Genomic DNA, 16,934 nt, shown 5'->3' on the forward strand with positions numbered 1-16,934 from the left:
CAGAAATGAAGGCTTTCTTAAGTGTTTCAAAGGCTTCTACACAATCATCATCAAAAAAATGGAACTTCCTTTTGTAAAAGATTGGTAAGAGGCCTAGAAATTTTAGAGAAGTCTTTAATAAACCTCCTATAGGAACCAGCATGACCGAGGAAACTAGGAATACCTTTGATATCTTTAGGACATGGCATTTTCTCAATTGCATCAACCTTAGCTTTATCCACCTCAATACCTCGTTCAGAAATTTTATGTCCCAAGACAATACCTTTCACAAACAAGTCACATACTAGTTGATACATATCAGTGATAATGTTCATGGACAATATAAATAACTAATGAATGCCTCTAAGACATATATTTCCAACACATACAAGGAAGATATGTATACATACAGACCAGCAAATGATGCATGAAAAACTACTTAGACTTGCTTGCAAGGCACACATCCGTCGTTGACGACGTTTGTCCATGATGCTCTCATCGTCCTGAGGCGCTGGAAACGAACTCTGTGCCATAGGTTCAGCCGGAGGCACAACTCATCGAGTATCCAGTCGGGCACAACATGGCAGATGCACCACTCGAGCCGGTGACCTAGGTTAGGCATGCAGAGCGGGCCATGCCCGATCCAACACACCGCCGCTTTGGCATACTCGTCCGATGTCGGCATGATTAGCCGGGACAAGAAGCTTCGTCGCTTGCGGGATGCTGTCGCCCCCAATGTCATGTTGGTCTCCACGAACAACGGCACCTGCAGTTGCATGACACAATGCCATGGTATTAATTTTGATCCACTCAACGCTGATTGTGTTGCGTCTAAATTGATCCATCGCCACGTACTTAGCAAGCTTTTATAGATTCTAATAGCAGATAAATGTTTGTAGATTTTAATTCGAATTGCTATTTTATCTACATAAAGTGCTTGTATTTTGGATTAACTTGTTGATATGCAACTCGCTTGTATTACTAGGATTCAACAAGACTCCTAAATAGGAATGGACACGTATTACACTTTTGAAACATTCAATAGTAATGATAGATTTCGGCGGATGGTTGTAAGGAACACGCAGAAACAAACATGAACTGCCCATATGCATTTTCATTCTAATATTATAGTAGGCCCCACGTACGTACCTGACATTGTACATCAATTCCTTTGCCCCTGTACTCAACGTGAAGGCTCCTGGACAACTGAGTAACGTACCTGAAATGTACTTTTATTGAACTCAGAAAATGTCCTGGTATATCACAGATATATCAAGTGAAAACGACAGAAGAGTTGTACTAGGTGGTACTCCCTCCGTTCCTTATATAAGGTGTATTTATTTTTTCTAAAGTCAAACGAGTGCATGTTTAACCAAGTTTCTAGAAAAAATACATTAATATCCACAATACAGAATTTATATCATTATATCCATCACGAATAGTAGTTTCATATTTTATCTATTAGGTATTGCAGATGTTGTTACTTTATTGTATAATTTTGGTTAAACATTCAAATGATTGGCTTGCACGGAAATCAATATATCTTATATTCTGGAACGAATGGAGTAGTATATATGTACCGTTTGGACGCGGCGTAGATGGAAAAGAGCGGGAATGACGGGATGGTCAGGGTGGTCCCAGAGCCGATGTTGACGATGGCACCCCTGCCCCGCTCCACCATCCCCGGGAGCACCGCCGCCGTCACCTCAGTCAGCGCCCACAGGTTCACGCTGATCATCCTCACCCAGGCCTCCACGTCCGCCTCGTGCAGATACACCGCGCAGGGCTTCGCTAGGCCGGCGTTGTTTACCAGCACCCCAACGTCGAGCCCCGCTACCGCATGCCGGAGCAGCCGAAGTGCCTCATCACCTGCCAAATATATACAATCAGTAAATATAACTGGCGTGCAGCTCGTGTCTTGTACGTCCATCGCCTTAAACTTCCCAAAATTTCATGCATTTCGAGAGTCAGCGAACATTTAAAATTTAACTTAAAATATTTAGGTACATACATTTGAACTTGCCGACTACAAAACCTACTAAATCCTTGATATAATCGAGGATTTGCCTCTCAGGGTGGTTATCCTTCTATTTTCCTAGCTACTAGTACTAGGGGTCAGTACTTTTTGTTCAATTTCACTTTTATTAAGGCTATAGTGGACTAACCACTACTCCCTCCTTTCCAGTTTATAGGGTTACCTTATTTTTTTCTTTTTTTCAATTTAAAGGGCTCATCTCCATTTCCTTTTGAGATTCCGAGACACATTAAATCATTGCATGCAATAATTAAAAAAGAATTCACCAATGCATGTAATGCTACTACTCATCTAGTGGTTAAGCATGCATGCACTGCAATTAATCCCAATTAATGCATCAATTTAATTTGGGTAGTTTTGTAAAGTATGAGATATATACCTTCACTCACCATGTGCCTTGGTTGATGAGATTTTAGATTTGAACCCTATAAGAGCAAGTACAATAGTCCTAATCAGCTGGCTGTAACAAGTGCCATGTCATCAAAATCTTATGGGGAGGAGTGATAAGGCTGGTTGTAATGGGGAGTATCACGTACTAGTATCATGTATATGATGCTAGTGTATGATACTAGCTTCCTAATGCATAGTATCATATATTAGTATCATGTAATACATTATTTATTCTCATGCGTGATACATAGTAGCATATCATTTATTATGATACGGTATTATGATATGATACCCAACCCTCTTTTTTTCATTTTTTTGAGCATTTTTTTCATTTAATGTAATGACACCTCATGAAAATTGTCTAGTTAACACGCATGATACTAGCTATAATAATATCATTACAACCAGCCTAAGTAGAAAAAGACACTTAAGCGGGTGCTCTACATACAACCCGGCTGTATCACGGTAAACGAGAATAAAAAGCCTGCATGCAGCCCGTGTGTGAGCTTTTGGCCGGCTGTTTACTACCTAAACCAATCATGTATGTCCTCTTGCTTCCTCCATACTGAATCATTTAATGCTATAGACAGATTAGTAGCCAATCTACAGTCAGTTTATGTATAAGTGCGCTTTTTAAGAAGGCTTTAGATGACATGGCACTGTTATATAGCTGCAACATGCTCTTCTATTAACCTAACCATGCTCTAAACCGGAAAGGAGGGAATAGGACAGAGAGGGTCCGGGAAATACTTGTAATGTCCATTAGTTTTGGGATGCTTTAATAGTATACTTTCTTATATCCATTAGTTTGAACTTAAATTTAGTCATATTCAAATAAAATCTGTTCTATTTAAAATAATTTTCCAAGTTTCGGAAATTTCATTGGATACGTCAGTCAGCAAAATTTTAGCCAAACGAAAAAAAAAATCCCTACCATAAATCCATAATTACCTTGAGGCGTGGCGATGAGGGCGAGGTCGACCACGACGGTCTTGGTTTGCACGGCGTAGGTGCAAGAGATGGTGTCGGAGATGTCCTGGAGCTTGGCAGGGTCGCGGCCGACGAGGACGAGGTTGAGGCCGCGTCGGGCGAGCTCGAGGGCGACGGAGCGGCCCATGCCGGACGTGGGGCCGGTGACCACGGCCCAGGCGCCGTAGCGGTGGCAGAGGTCAGTGGGGCGGCGCAGCAGCAAGAGCAGGTGGGAGAGGATACGGAAGGCGACGGCAGCGACGTGCAGAGCGCCAAGGATGGCGAGCGAGACGAACCATGCCGGCTCCTGCTGCTGCCGGAAGAGGAGAGCCCCCATCTTCACTCTCTTTTGTTCTCTTGCAGACCGATCCATGCCTGTATTAAACATCTCTGTGCACTAGTAGGTCGATCCGGACTTAATGGAAACTACTGTACATCTCAGTGAAGTAGGAGATCGTGCCGCGTGATCGATCTGTATCAGTTAATGAAAACTACACTTCTTTCCAAAATTTATCAGCGTGATCTGTACAACACTGTATCAATCAATGGAAACTACAGCACGGTACAATCAATGGAGGAGGACACAAGGAATAATCAACACTGTAGCAACGTGAGCCGTGCAAGTGGAAGCATGTTGCTCAGTGTGGGTGTGTGTGTGTGTGCGCCACACAAAAGGAATCTCATCTTCGTTCTCCACCGTGTTTCAGGCTGACTATGGCCAACGCTTGAAGATGTTTACTGTGGGAGCAAGGGCATCTGCGGCCGAGCTGAACAATTTTGGCCTCTCCAACGCCCGTGGACGCGTCCGATTAGCGTCCAAGCATGTCCGCTTTGACTTTTTTTTTCACTCACGCAACCATGTCTTTCACTTTTTCCTTATATGTCCGGTCACATGCATGTGATTTGTGAAAAAAAAGAAAAAATAATAATAAATAAACAAAGATGTTCTATGAGGGGCCCAATCCTATATGGCCGACGCACGAGCACTGACCGAGCACGTCCGGGCACTCCTCATACTTATCCTATATATGAGATGAATATGAGGATTGCCGGACAGTCCGGACATTTAAGGAGGCTTTCGGGGGTCCGGTTGGGTCAACTTTTTTGCTTTTCTCTCCTTTCCGATCTATGGTAGCCGCACCCGCCCTGTCAATTTGAGGAGGTTGGCTGTACATGCTCTAAATACATTCGACCTGGCCTCGCCCAACCCTACGTTAAGGTTTCTTTCTAGAGACTCCTGGGTCTGGCAAGTCGCTGGATCTCGATTAAGAAGGGGGACACATAATTTTTGTGCATATAATAATTTAACGGCAAAAATTAATGGTGTCTTATATGTGGCATAGATGTGAGTATTTATGAGTTTTTTAAGCCGGTGACGTGTGACTCACACAATACCATGTGATAATTTATGAGCTCGAAAAATGTCGCAAAAACATTTCAAATGACATATAATTTGGAAGCTAGAATTACAGATGATTAGCCCAGTAAATCACGTACTCTACCTTGTGAATTTTCAACCCCAAAAATTATACCAGAAAGGTCTAATTTTAAAGATCTTGTCACGATGAATCTAGTGGTGAAAACATATCGTAAATCAGATTGATCATTCAAGAGATAAAATATTTTAATTTTTCAAATAGGAAAGAATCTTGAACTTTTTTGTCCTCTACTGCATGCATGCAGTATGATACTCTTATTTTTCCTATCTCACCCTAGATACACATGAAGATGGCATATGTGAAGAGTCCCCATCACAAAGTCTCTTGAACAAAGGAGATCATTGGAGCACATCTATGTCATTGCACGAACCTGGTGTGCCAAAGAAAGCATGCCAAATCCAAAGTCCTTCGCTGCCACTGCTTCAAGTATGATGGTGGCTTCTTTGGTGTGGCCTTGGTATTGCTAATGCAAACCAATCAACTAAACCTGACATACCTAGGAATCCTCTTGATGCTCCAACTGCCAATAGTTTTTTGTGTCCTCCACAGTTGGATCTCTTAGGTACTTTGACCCGAACACCTTCACCATAGTGCGTGCAAATTGCACCATGGAGTTCAGGACTGTGGTATCTCCCATCCGAATTTTAGCATCAATTGCATCTGTTGATTTACCATAAGTAAGCATCATGAGAGCAACTGTGGAGGAGAGAAGGGGCGTTTTTGCAAATAATCCTTCCTCAGCTTGAAGTTGTCATCAACCTTCTCCACAACTTCCACTACCCGCAAGAACAAATTTCTGCTCATTTGGTAGCAACGACGAAAGAAACTTTTAGGGAATGTCGGGTCAATGTGAAGTAGTCCATGTACAGAAGTCGTGCACTAGCAATCCTATCATGGGGAATAACTCTCCAAGTCTTGATTGAAACCTTGAAGTTGAGGACGTGCTCCTCTGCCTTCTCCAACTCCTCTTGGATGCGCATCATCATCATCATTTCAGCACCCTCATCGTCCAAATCCGATGAGATGATGAACTCGTTGAATATGAATTGGTCAAGGTCTGAGTTCCCACGTCCATCATTCCATGACGAATCCATTGGTGACCTAGAAGTAATGACCAAAATAAAATAAATAAAACGGCTCAGAAATTTCATGAAACACACAAAAGCGTGAGGTGCATACATTGCAATATTTATGCATGATGAACCTATTAAAATACCTGATTTGGACAAGGATTTATACTTTTTGATATTTATGCATTATGAACTAGGCACTACAAGTGTTGTCGATGAAGAATTTATATGAGCTGGGAGGGTTGCAGAAAAGTTACACCAATCACCTATTGTAGCGGTAGCAGGGGTAGGACGACTTGGGACAAACCCAGATATCCAGTTTTGGAAAAATCCTGCAAACCATGGCATGGTGAATAACACAATGATGCTCTTTGGTGGAGCTATCAACTGCTTAATCCATACATTAGGCGATGCTTTGAATTCTGCTATATTTTGCCCCGAAGATCGAAGTTGAAAAGGGATGAGTTAGTTCGCCTATGGATAGCGCAAGGCTTTGTAAAGAGCAGCTTTGCAAAAGAGGACATGGAAGATGTAGCCAAGGGCTACATTCAAGAGTTAATGTCATGCTCATTACTACAACCAGAAGTAGTTGACTCCCAGCATTGATGTTGTTGAAAAGGATAAACCAGTTGAGGAGAGAGTCATTGAGAGTATATGCAAGGGGCTGCCGAGATTGCGGATACTATCCGTTGTTTTCAGCAAGAAACATCGTCGAATCAGGAAAACCAATAAGTTCTCGGTCCCAAAATCTATTACTCGGTTAAAGCACCTCTATCTTGCTTTTATGACGGACTACTCATGCTCTGTAACTTTACCAAGCGCACTAACTAAACTTCACCTAATCCGGTTGCTAGATTTTTACTGGGGTGAAATGTTGGAATTCCCCTTTGCTGACCTTGTCAACTTGAGGCACATGTTCTACTGGCCAAAATTGAAATTCCCTAACTTGGGCAGGCTGATCTCGCTCCAAACACTATCGTGCTTCACAGTAAGCAATGAACAGGGTTATGAGATATGGAAACTGAGGGACCTAAACATGCTTCATGGCTGTCTGCAGATCCATGGCTTTGAAAATGTTAAAAGAAAGGAGGAAGCGCTTGAAGCCAATATAGCTGCCAAGGAATGGCTCACAGAACTGAGGTTGGTATGGGTTGGTGATAATGATACAAGGTGCAATCCAGAAGTTGAAGCAAAGATACTTGAGGGCCTGTGACCTCCCGTGGGACTTCAAGAACATCAGATTGGATGGTGGGTAAGCAGAGCGGTGGCCCAGCGAGCCTGCGTAATCTTTTTCTCTCAAGATAAGATGCAGCCAACTGGGACCTAGATTTGAGGCTTTCCCTCATCTTCATGTGCTCCGGATTTATACCTGCAGCTGGGACTACTTACCAGGCAACATGGAACACCTCACATTGCTCAAGGAACCGTATATCGGTAATTGCAAGAATATCCGGTCTCTTCCAACACTGCTCCAGTCTATTGAGGAAATGTGTCTTGATTCCAGCAACGATGAGTTCATGAAGTCTTGTAGAACAGCCGGACATCCAAACTGGCAAAATATTGAGCACATCCCCAGGAAAGTTGTTGGGTGATCCATAAAGTAAGAATGTAATCCCTTTTGCTGCCTAGTTTTCCCATTTTTGTACGTGTGAACATTATCTCCCTATATAATGGACGATCTGCTACTAACTCAGCTTATTTTTGTTATTCCATTTGCTACTGGTCGACATTCCAGAAAGGCAGTGAGGAACGTCTGATGGTCAAGCTATCTACTCCCTCCGTAAAGAAATATAAGAGCGTTTAGATCACTATTTAGTGATCTAAACGCTCTTATATTTGTTTACAGAGGAAGTAGTTCAGAGTCACGTCTGACCCTCCTTGGCTGAAGCCCAGCCTCGTGTGAAACTCTGTTTTGCAGAATTTTTTTTCTGTCAAGATGATTCATTTGTTGAATAGCACTAGGCGCTAGAGAGCCTGGACTGAAGCTTGTGCCTGCCGCCTATGGAGATTCAGAACTGAAGCCTGTCTGGGGTTGACGCCTTGCCCTTGCCGTGTCATTGCTCCTCAGCTTCCAATAGATGGAATCTTGGATGGATACCATTTTGAAAGGGGATGCATACCTCTTGGATCAAGCATCGACCATGAAATGATCAAATCAACACGAAGATAACAGGACTTGGCCATCTCTGTCTATAACTGATTTAAGTGTGAAGAAGAAATTGGCAGTCAGAAGTTTCTCCAGATAGGTGTCACTTGGCAAACAGCAAGAAGTTTCTATGTTGATAAATCTCTATGTAAATCACAGATTTCAAGCGACTACAGGTTGTAGTTACACTAACTGAACGGGCACACATCTTCTATTAGAAAACTGCAGCAGGAGAATCAAGCGTTGAAGCCAGCGATAATCAAACCAGAATGGCAAAAAATCACTTGAGGTTCGCATAAAGTTGAAACAGCAGTTCATGTATCAGAAAGCCTTACCAATAGATCGTGTTCACAAAAATACATCGCAGAAATGGAATAACAAAGAGAACTGAATCTCCACAGGATGTAGTCTTCGAAAGCTACAGAAATACAACAGCAGTCTTGCATTCCAGGTCCAGCCAAACAACAAGATAAGTTCTAGGCTAGAGCTAGAGATTGAGAAAAAGAATATAACCATTCATTTCTACTATCGGAAACACAAGGTTGCAAGATCTTAAGTTCTACTAGGTTAATTAGAGCTAGAGGTTAGGAACAAGAAAATAACCATTCATGTACAACTAAAGTTCATAAGCGGATAAATACATTCAGAAATAGGGAAATAAGCAGAGAGAAGAACGTAGATATTAAAATATTCATAATAGTTCCAAGAAAACAGTAAAATATCCATAGTTAAGTAGTAGGGTGTTACGCCTGCGTGGCTGCTATAAATGGCCACTCGAACACAAACAGAGTACAAAGTTTACTAAATAGCTAGCTAGCTCCATAAGTCCAGTACATGAGTGCAGTCAAGCACCAACCGCTTTATCACAACTTCATGAAGCTCTGCCCAAATCACTTGCTTCCCTGCTTGTACCATTAATGTAACTCTAGTACCATCAGAAAGATTGACAATTGTGAGGCTCCAATACACAAGGCATTTAGTGCCCGTCTGCTAATGACTCCGAGAACAAAGGAACATAGGAAAGATAAGGCAACCTGGAATTCCTTGGAAGGTCACATATGAAATGCAGTTCCCCAGAATCCATTTCATATGAATATAATTTTCTCAGTGATCGGCATCTCGATATAAATTCTTTGATTATGAATATCACATTGTGTTCTGGGTGGGCTGAGATAACACCGTAAAATCGCCCAGAGCTTGAATAGTCTATTCCAAACAGTCGCAAGTAGCTGATATTGAGCTTCAGGGTCCAACAATTTTCACTAATAGAATCTTCAAGAACCCAGAAAGACAGTTCAGAAGCACCTTGAATTGTGAGATACAATTGTCCCCGTGATACATAGGCATCAGGACAACCAGGAGCATCATGTGAAGTGGGAATAGGAATGCTCCTACAAATTCCCTCCAGGTCGACGGTTGTAACTGAATTATTATTAGAACATAAATACAATACTCCGCTCAAGAACACACCACCTGACAAGTAGAATATCTCAATTGGATTGTCCAAAACAGTTGGATGTGTCCAGACTCCATCTTTGGAAGAGTAGATCCCCACCGCTTCAATGCTATAATCATCCCTCTTATACCAAGTCCAAGCAAGGGCGGGTACCAACTCGAACACATAGAAATGTGAGGAGACGGCCGGGTCAAATCCAAGGCAAGCGCTGTCCACCAACCAGGACCACTTGGTGGCGGGCACCGTTACCCATTTCTAGGTCGCCGGATTGCACACCACGTAATCCAGCGTCTTGGGGTCATCCAGTGTCTCTGGGACAGACGACTTCCGGCCTCGGCAGAGGAGGAGGCCGTTGCAGCCATCCAAGATTTGAAGGCTCTTGTATTCGGGCAGGAACGAGAGGGAGGCGTCATGAGGGCACCAGCTTCCTGAGACGCTTAGGTAACCATGGTCGCCCGTGGCGGAGGTTGTGTGGAAGAAGCCGGCGAGGGTCGACCGGGGAAGCTTCTTGCGGTGGTCGGGGTGGGAGATGAGGTCCCGCCAGCGCGTGGAGACGCACTTGCAGCAGCAGGTGGACTTGTACGGCACGCGGGAGATGACCTCGACAAGGAGGTCGTCGGGGACCTTGATTGTCGGATCGGTCATGAGGGCCGCCTCCATGGATCCCGTCGCCATCTCCGGGGAGGAAACGAGCGGCCAATCTGCAGATCGGGGGCGAAGGAGGAGAAATTAGGGATTCATCGATCCCAGCGGCGAGGGGAGCGTGAGGGAAGAGAGGACCAACCAGATGCGTGTCTCGCGAACTGCGAAGAGAGGATCGGCGATAGCGCCGCCGCTGGGTGCTCCCATCTGCGCCGGCCGGCGAGGGTTTGGTCTGGCTGCGGGGCGAGATTTTTTCTTCGGGGCACAGCTGCGGGGCGAGATGGATGGATACTGCGGAAGTGGAGCCGGCAGGCAGTTTTTCCTGGGCTCACTGAAAGACACGTTTTAGCTCACTGAAAGTACGTACCAGTGGCTGGGCGTCCTGTGGCGCCGCTTAACGGAAAGCTATGTGCATGTTTTCATTTAAAAAATATAGAGTTCTTGCGTCCGTCTAGAAAACATCTTAAAAAAATCCACATCTTTATCTAAAAAAAGTAAAAAAAAAAAGATTACCACAACAGCCTACCAACGAGTGCCACTTTGCATAACTCTTCATTTAAAAAATAGTAGAGGTCCTCATCTTCATCTAAAAAAAATACATTTAAAAATTAATCCACACCTTCGTCTAAAAAAAGTCCAAAAGTTTTTTCACCGCGGCCAATCAACATGCATCACGTGGCATAGCTGGTTGGCCGCTCTTCATGCGTAGTTTAATGAGTTTAATTTTGCTAAGAACAAAACTGATCTTTCAAATATATTTTGATTCTCTCAAAAAGAGCACTTCGCTATCAGTGAGTACTTTTGAAGAGGATAAAATGCATCCAAACTGCACTCACAATCTAAAGTCGATCTTTTCCTGTCGTCTATATATATGATGCCGTGTGTCCCAAGAGAAAAGTGACGATGGGATCCCCTGGGGTAGGCCCATGACGTGGATACCGACCAGCAAGCTTGAATGGCCTGATTTTTCACCAAGAGAATTACTTGATTCTATCAGCATCACTGGGCCCTTCCGGCTGACGCACACCACAATGTTCATCTGACTGAGTCGAACATGGGGCATTGAAGACTAGGTTACCAACGACGGCATCAAATCTAGGTATATTGCTACCTAAGGATCAACGTTGATGCCTCCCTCAATAAGCTCGTGGCTTCCCCTAATCTGGAAGAGGGCTCATCCTTAAGAGCAGGGGAGGGAGAAGACCTATAATTCGTTGATGGGGCTGGAGCACCTCATCGGTAGGGTTTAAGGAGAAGATGCGGCTCTAGCAATGCCGGTAGATTGTTGGTCTTTTCGACCGCACCATCGTATCATATGGTCGAGGGGCGACCAATCTTCTTCGTATCAGTCAAGATGTCGAAAGAGCGACAACACAACGTCAGTTTTGGAGTCCATGGCGTGCAAGTGGTCCCCGAGTAGTCCCCAACGATGACGTGATTATTTTTATGGGGCAGTTGTTTTCTATTTCTTATATTTGATCGTCATTGTAAATGTCAGGGACTAGCATGTAATTCTTTTTGTTTGGGTCATGTGTAAGTTGTACTACCACGCCACAATGAGTCCTCTGGAACCCTTCCACCGTAAAAAAAAGTATATGTCATCTCTAGACTTCTAGAGTGAACCAATATTTTGTTTGGTTCTATCTAGAATTCAGTTGACTGAGACTCAACCAAGTCCAGCCAACTAAGAGCATCTCCAGCCGCGCCACCAACCGGCCCTTCCCAGGCGTTTTTGCCGCGCCGGCGCCAAAAAATCGGCCCAGTCGCATCCCCAGTAGCCCGTTTTTCGCCGGCTCGGGCCGAAACTGGTGCTGGCAAACCCGAGCTGAACCCGGCGCGCGGCTAGGGGCGCCTGGGGGCGCCGGCACAAGCGAAAAGGGGCGTGGGGCCGCCCTGTCGGCGAGTCGAGCACTTCTTCCCGCCGTTTCTTCCCGATTTTTCCCCGCCTCCCTTCCATTCTCTCCATTCCTCCTACCAATGTCCCTCCTGCTCACCTCCCAGCCAGCCGCCTTGCCGCCGAAGAAGTACGTCGTCCCCCGCGTAGCGGCGGCAACCGCAACCGCCTCCGTCACCCAGCCGAAGCAGAGGAAGCCGATGACGCCACCGTCCAAGCGACTGGGCATGCCAAACGCCGAGTGGAGGGCAGAAGTTCAGCAACGGGAGGTTGTAACCGCCGACCGGCGGAACAGGGCCATCGCCCAGAAGGCCCGTGACAAGCGGCACGCGCGGCTGCGGCTGCCGCTTCGGCGGACCAAGCCGAGGCCGAGGCGACTCGCGCGGGCATGATGAATCCACCGGCAGCCACGCCCAGTACGCGCCCTGGGGCCAGCAAAGCGTCGGCTCTCCGTCGTCGCAGCCATGGGGATCGCCCTCGCCGGGCTACGCCGACGGGGACGCGCATGGTGGGTTCAACCCAAACGTCACCTTCCCCCATGGACACCCGGCCCAGCGCACGCCCTCGCCTGCTTTCGCCGGCGTGCAGTACCCTCCATACAACTACTCGCCACCCGCCTACGCATCCCCCTGACGTCCCCTCTCCGCCGTTGCGCGCTGCCCTTCTCGCACCTCGGCGACACCGGTGAGACCAAGGGCGACATGGATGACATCATCGCAGCAGGTTCGGTCGCGGCCGCTGCGTCTCCCGGGTTCGTCACCCCGGACAAGATGGTGGATCTCAGCGGCGGCATGGACGGCGAGCTCGGCTACGTCTACGGAGAGGAGGAGGAGGAGGAGCCGGCGACTATTCCGGCGAGGAGGCGCAAGAAGAATAAGCGGGCGGCCAGGCCAGGCGAGCCGCGCATCAAGTGGGTGTCCAAGGAGGAGGAATGCCTTGCCGAAGCATGGAAAGTCGCTGCTTCGACCCGACCACCGGCACGAACTAGAGCATCGAGACGTACTGGGAGCGCATCAAGGCCGAGTTCGATGAGCACAAGCTCGTCGACCCCTACTTCAAAGGCATCTACATGCAGCGCGGCTCGAAGGCGATGGTGAACCATTGGGGGTGTATCCAGGGGGCGTGCAACAAATGCCATGGGGTCGTCGAGGAGGTCGTGGCTCGCCCGGAGAGCGGTGCCAGCGTTGAGGATCAGGTATGCCACGCCGGTCTCCCGCCTCTCTTCGCTGTGTGCGCCCGCCAACTGTTTGTTCCTCTGCGCAGTTGCTGCGCATGCTCGCCCTGTACCGGCAGAGCAACAGCGATGCCGAATTCAAGTACCTCCACGTTTACAAGCGCATTGACAAGTGCGAGAAGTGGGCGGAAGTCCGGCGCACCCTCGACAAGGCCAAGGAGGCCTACAAGCCGGACGCGCCGACTCCTGGCGCGTTAGAAGGGCGGCCGGACGACAACAAAGGTGCCAAGAAGGGGAAACACGCCGACGCGGCCACCGCTCGAGTGCAGGAGTCCATCGAGCACTGCCTCACCGACGCGCAGGCCCGGGCTGTCCTTAGTGAAGAGAAGACTGAGGTGTGGTGGTCGGCGTTGATGTCGAGCAACGCCGTCAAGCTCGACCTACTCCGGACCAACGTCGCCGCAAAGAAAAGAAACACCGACCTGGCATTCCTGCTGGGCGGGGCGGACATGATCCGGAGCACCGACGAGGCGATCAAGGCGTGGTACTTGGTGGAGCATGGCCTCATCCTGAACCAGCTTCCCTGGATGACACCGCTGGCGCCGCCGCCGCCGCCAAGCCCGAGCGATGATGCCGCCGAGACTCCCCGTAGCACAGAAGCCACGCCGACGCCGCCAAGCACGGAGACACCGCCAAGCCCGCACACGCCGACTCCACCGACACCGGAGGCCGACCTCATCGTCTGATGCGCACGCGCGTCCTTTTTTCTGTTTTTTTTGTACGCCGAACTTGTGGCCGCTTAATCGCCGGATTTGTGGCGTCTATTTTGTGAGCGGGAATGACTACGTTTGAATTTTCCGTGGCTGGGGGGCGGTGCCTGGGGGCGTGGCTGGGAGGTAGGTCGCCCCCAGGGGCCAATCTAGCGCCGGTTCGCCCCCAGGCTGCTCTTTTTTGGCGCCCTGGGGGGCTGAACGGCTGGAGATGCTCTAAGGTTGTGGTGCTACGAGCGGCACGGGTGGATGCTGCAAACTAATGGGATATGTAGCGACCCGACCTCAGACGGTAAAGTCTCTGTGCATAAGTGTCATCCCTGGATCGGTAATGCTGACACACACAATACTTGAAGGATTTATAACAGAGTAGCAATCACACACTTATTACATCGAATGTCTCCAAAAGAGAACTTATTACAATAAATATGGCTTAAGGCCATCTAATTAAGATAATAGGGAAGACTTGGAAGATAAAGTGAGTGCACGACAATGACCTAGCGCACCTTACTCTTCGTCTGAAAAGTCTGCAACGGTTTCTGGGTAGTGTGGGAAGGACCCCTTTATCGCCCACACTCACTTGGCGACGATTCCAAATGTCCTCGCGGAAAGGGGTTAAAAACCGTTTGTATAGCACCTGGTTGTACCAGTGTACGGAGTCATAACCTTTACTTTATCTCTTAGGAACCTCCACTAGCATGTTTAGTATGGAAGATATTGATAACTGATGGTTGTGAAGTAAACAAGAAGGGTGCATGTCTCAAAATATCATTTACCTCTGTTTTAAGAACTTGAGCTCTGGCACCTCTACAAATCACTGCTTCCCTCCATGAAGGGACTATCTGTTTACTTTTATGATGTGTCATCACCTTCTAAAATAAGCATCAGAACCTGAGAGCACTGATGTCATGCTAATGCATTATGTGTAGTTAATGTTGGGTGCATCATGACTGGATCTTTTCTACCATGAATTATAATGTTTAGTCGCTGCTTGAACTTTGGAGGTGCTCTGCATTTATGTTTTGTGATCTCATCAAGGGCTAGCGAGATACCACTATTGTCATATTATATCATGGTTGTTTTGATAACGTGTTGCCGTTTGAGATATCTTATTATTGCTCGCTAGCTGATTATGTCGTTGATATGAGTTAATATAATTTTTACGAGTTATTGTTGGCATGGTTAGTTATAATGATTGGCTGGAAACCTGGGTGATGTTTAATCTTATTTATGCAAACAAGAGCAAAAGAGTTCGTAAAAGTTTTTCTTTTTCAGTTTATCAACTGAATTGCTTGAAGACAAGCAAAGGTTTAAGCTTGGGGGGGAGTTGATACGTCTCCAACGTATCTACTTTTCCTAATGCTTTTCCTATTATTTTGGACTCTAATTTGTATGATTTGAATGAAACTAACCCGGACTAACGCTGTTTTCAGCAGAACTACCATGGTGTTGTTTTTGTGCAGAAATAAAAGTTCTCGGAACAGAATGAAACTTTGCGAGGTTTTTTATACAATAAAAGAGAATTTCTGTAGCCAAGAACCACCGGAGAGGGGCACCTGGGTGGGCACAACCCACCAGGACGCCCCCCTCCAGGCGCGCGCCCAGGTGGGTTGTCCCCACCTGGTGGCCCTGCAGACCCTGAAACTGATGCTATAAAATCACATTTTTCTAGAAAAAAATTAGGGAGAAAGAATTATCGTGTTCCACGAGACGGAGCCTGATACGTCTCCGTCGTATCTACTTTTCCAAACACTTTTGCCCTTGTTTTGGACTCTAACTTGCATGATTTGAATGGTACTAACTTGGACTGATGCTGTTTTTAGTAGAATTGCCATGATGTTGTTTTATGTGCAGAAAACAAAAGTTCTCGGAATGACCTGAAACTCCACGGAGTATCTTACAATAAATAATAAAAAATCCTCGCCAAAGAAAGACCAGGGGGCCCACACCCTGTCCACGAGGGTGGGGGGCGCCCCCCCTAGGGCGCGCCCCTACCTCGTGGGCCCCCTAGAGACCTCCCGACGCCAACTCCAACTCTATATAACTACTTTCGGGGAGAAAAAAATAGAGGAGAAGAAATCATCGCGTTTTACGATATGGAGCCGCCGCCAAGCCCTAAAACCTCTCGGGAGGGCTGATCTGGAGTCTGTTCGGGGCTCCGGAGAGGGGGATTCGTCACCGTCATCATCATCAACCATCCTCCATCACCAATTTCATGATGCTCACCGCCGTGCGTGAGTAATTCCATCATAGGCTTGCTGGACGGTGATGGGTTGGATGAGATTTACCATGTAATCGAGTTAGTTTTGTTAGGGTTGGATCCCTAGTATCCACTATGTTCCGAGATTGATGTTGCTATGACTTTGCTATGCTTAATGCTTTTCACTAGGGCCCGAGTGCCATGATTTCAGATCTGAACCTATTATGTTTTCATGAATATATGTGTGTTCTTGATCCTATCTTACAAGTCTATAGTCACCTACTATGTGTTATGATCCGGCAACCCCCAATACAAAAAAAAAGACACATCCGTGACATTTTGGGCCGAACGATTTTTTTTCTGTCATACATATGACACTTCTATGATGATAATTGTGACAAAACCCGGTATCATCATAGATGTGGTGGGCTCCTACTTCTATGACAAAAAATCATGACAGAAAATGGGCTTTTCGTCCTGGGCGGGCCTGAGACGCAGCTGCATGACATTCTTTGGGCCGTCCATGACGGAAAAAACCGTGGTAGAAGCGAGGGGGGGGGAAATTTCGGGGAGTTCCCGGTTACGGTGGGAGGTCGGGGCCGAGCGATGCGCGTTTCTCTCGTACACGTACGCGCGTGTGTGCGAGGCGTTGGGCTCTAGCTGAACGCGAGCGATTGCACTGCAGGCTACGCGTTACTGAACCCGAGCGATCGATCGATGGCTGTTAACTGAACCCGATCGAGCGATTCCTTGGCTACTGCTGCTAACTG

At 46.8% G+C, this 16,934-nt stretch overlaps 1 protein-coding gene and 2 pseudogenes across 1 annotated transcript; 1 reads left to right on the forward strand and 2 right to left on the reverse strand.

Annotated features, from left to right (window-relative positions):
- Positions 1–263: 263 nt before the first annotated feature.
- Positions 264–3,741, reverse strand: LOC123059163 (very-long-chain 3-oxoacyl-CoA reductase 1). Its single transcript, XM_044481799.1, has 4 exons — positions 3,356–3,741; positions 1,560–1,848; positions 1,129–1,198; positions 264–745 (listed from the first exon to the last, which is right to left on the reverse strand). Exons 1-4 carry the CDS (start codon positions 3,708–3,710, stop codon positions 419–421), a joined length of 1,041 nt encoding a protein of 346 aa, XP_044337734.1. The 5' UTR covers positions 3,711–3,741; the 3' UTR covers positions 264–418.
- A 2,663-nt stretch (positions 3,742–6,404) lies between these two features.
- On the forward strand, positions 6,405–7,474 carry LOC123057166 (putative disease resistance protein RGA1; annotated as a pseudogene).
- Positions 7,475–8,694: 1,220 nt separating this feature from the next.
- Positions 8,695–10,470, reverse strand: LOC123063267 (uncharacterized; annotated as a pseudogene).
- Between the last annotated feature and the right edge of the window lie 6,464 nt (positions 10,471–16,934).

This window comes from Triticum aestivum, chromosome 3A (genome assembly GCF_018294505.1).
Source record: "Triticum aestivum cultivar Chinese Spring chromosome 3A, IWGSC CS RefSeq v2.1, whole genome shotgun sequence".
NCBI classification, from domain to species: domain Eukaryota; kingdom Viridiplantae; phylum Streptophyta; class Magnoliopsida; order Poales; family Poaceae; genus Triticum; species Triticum aestivum.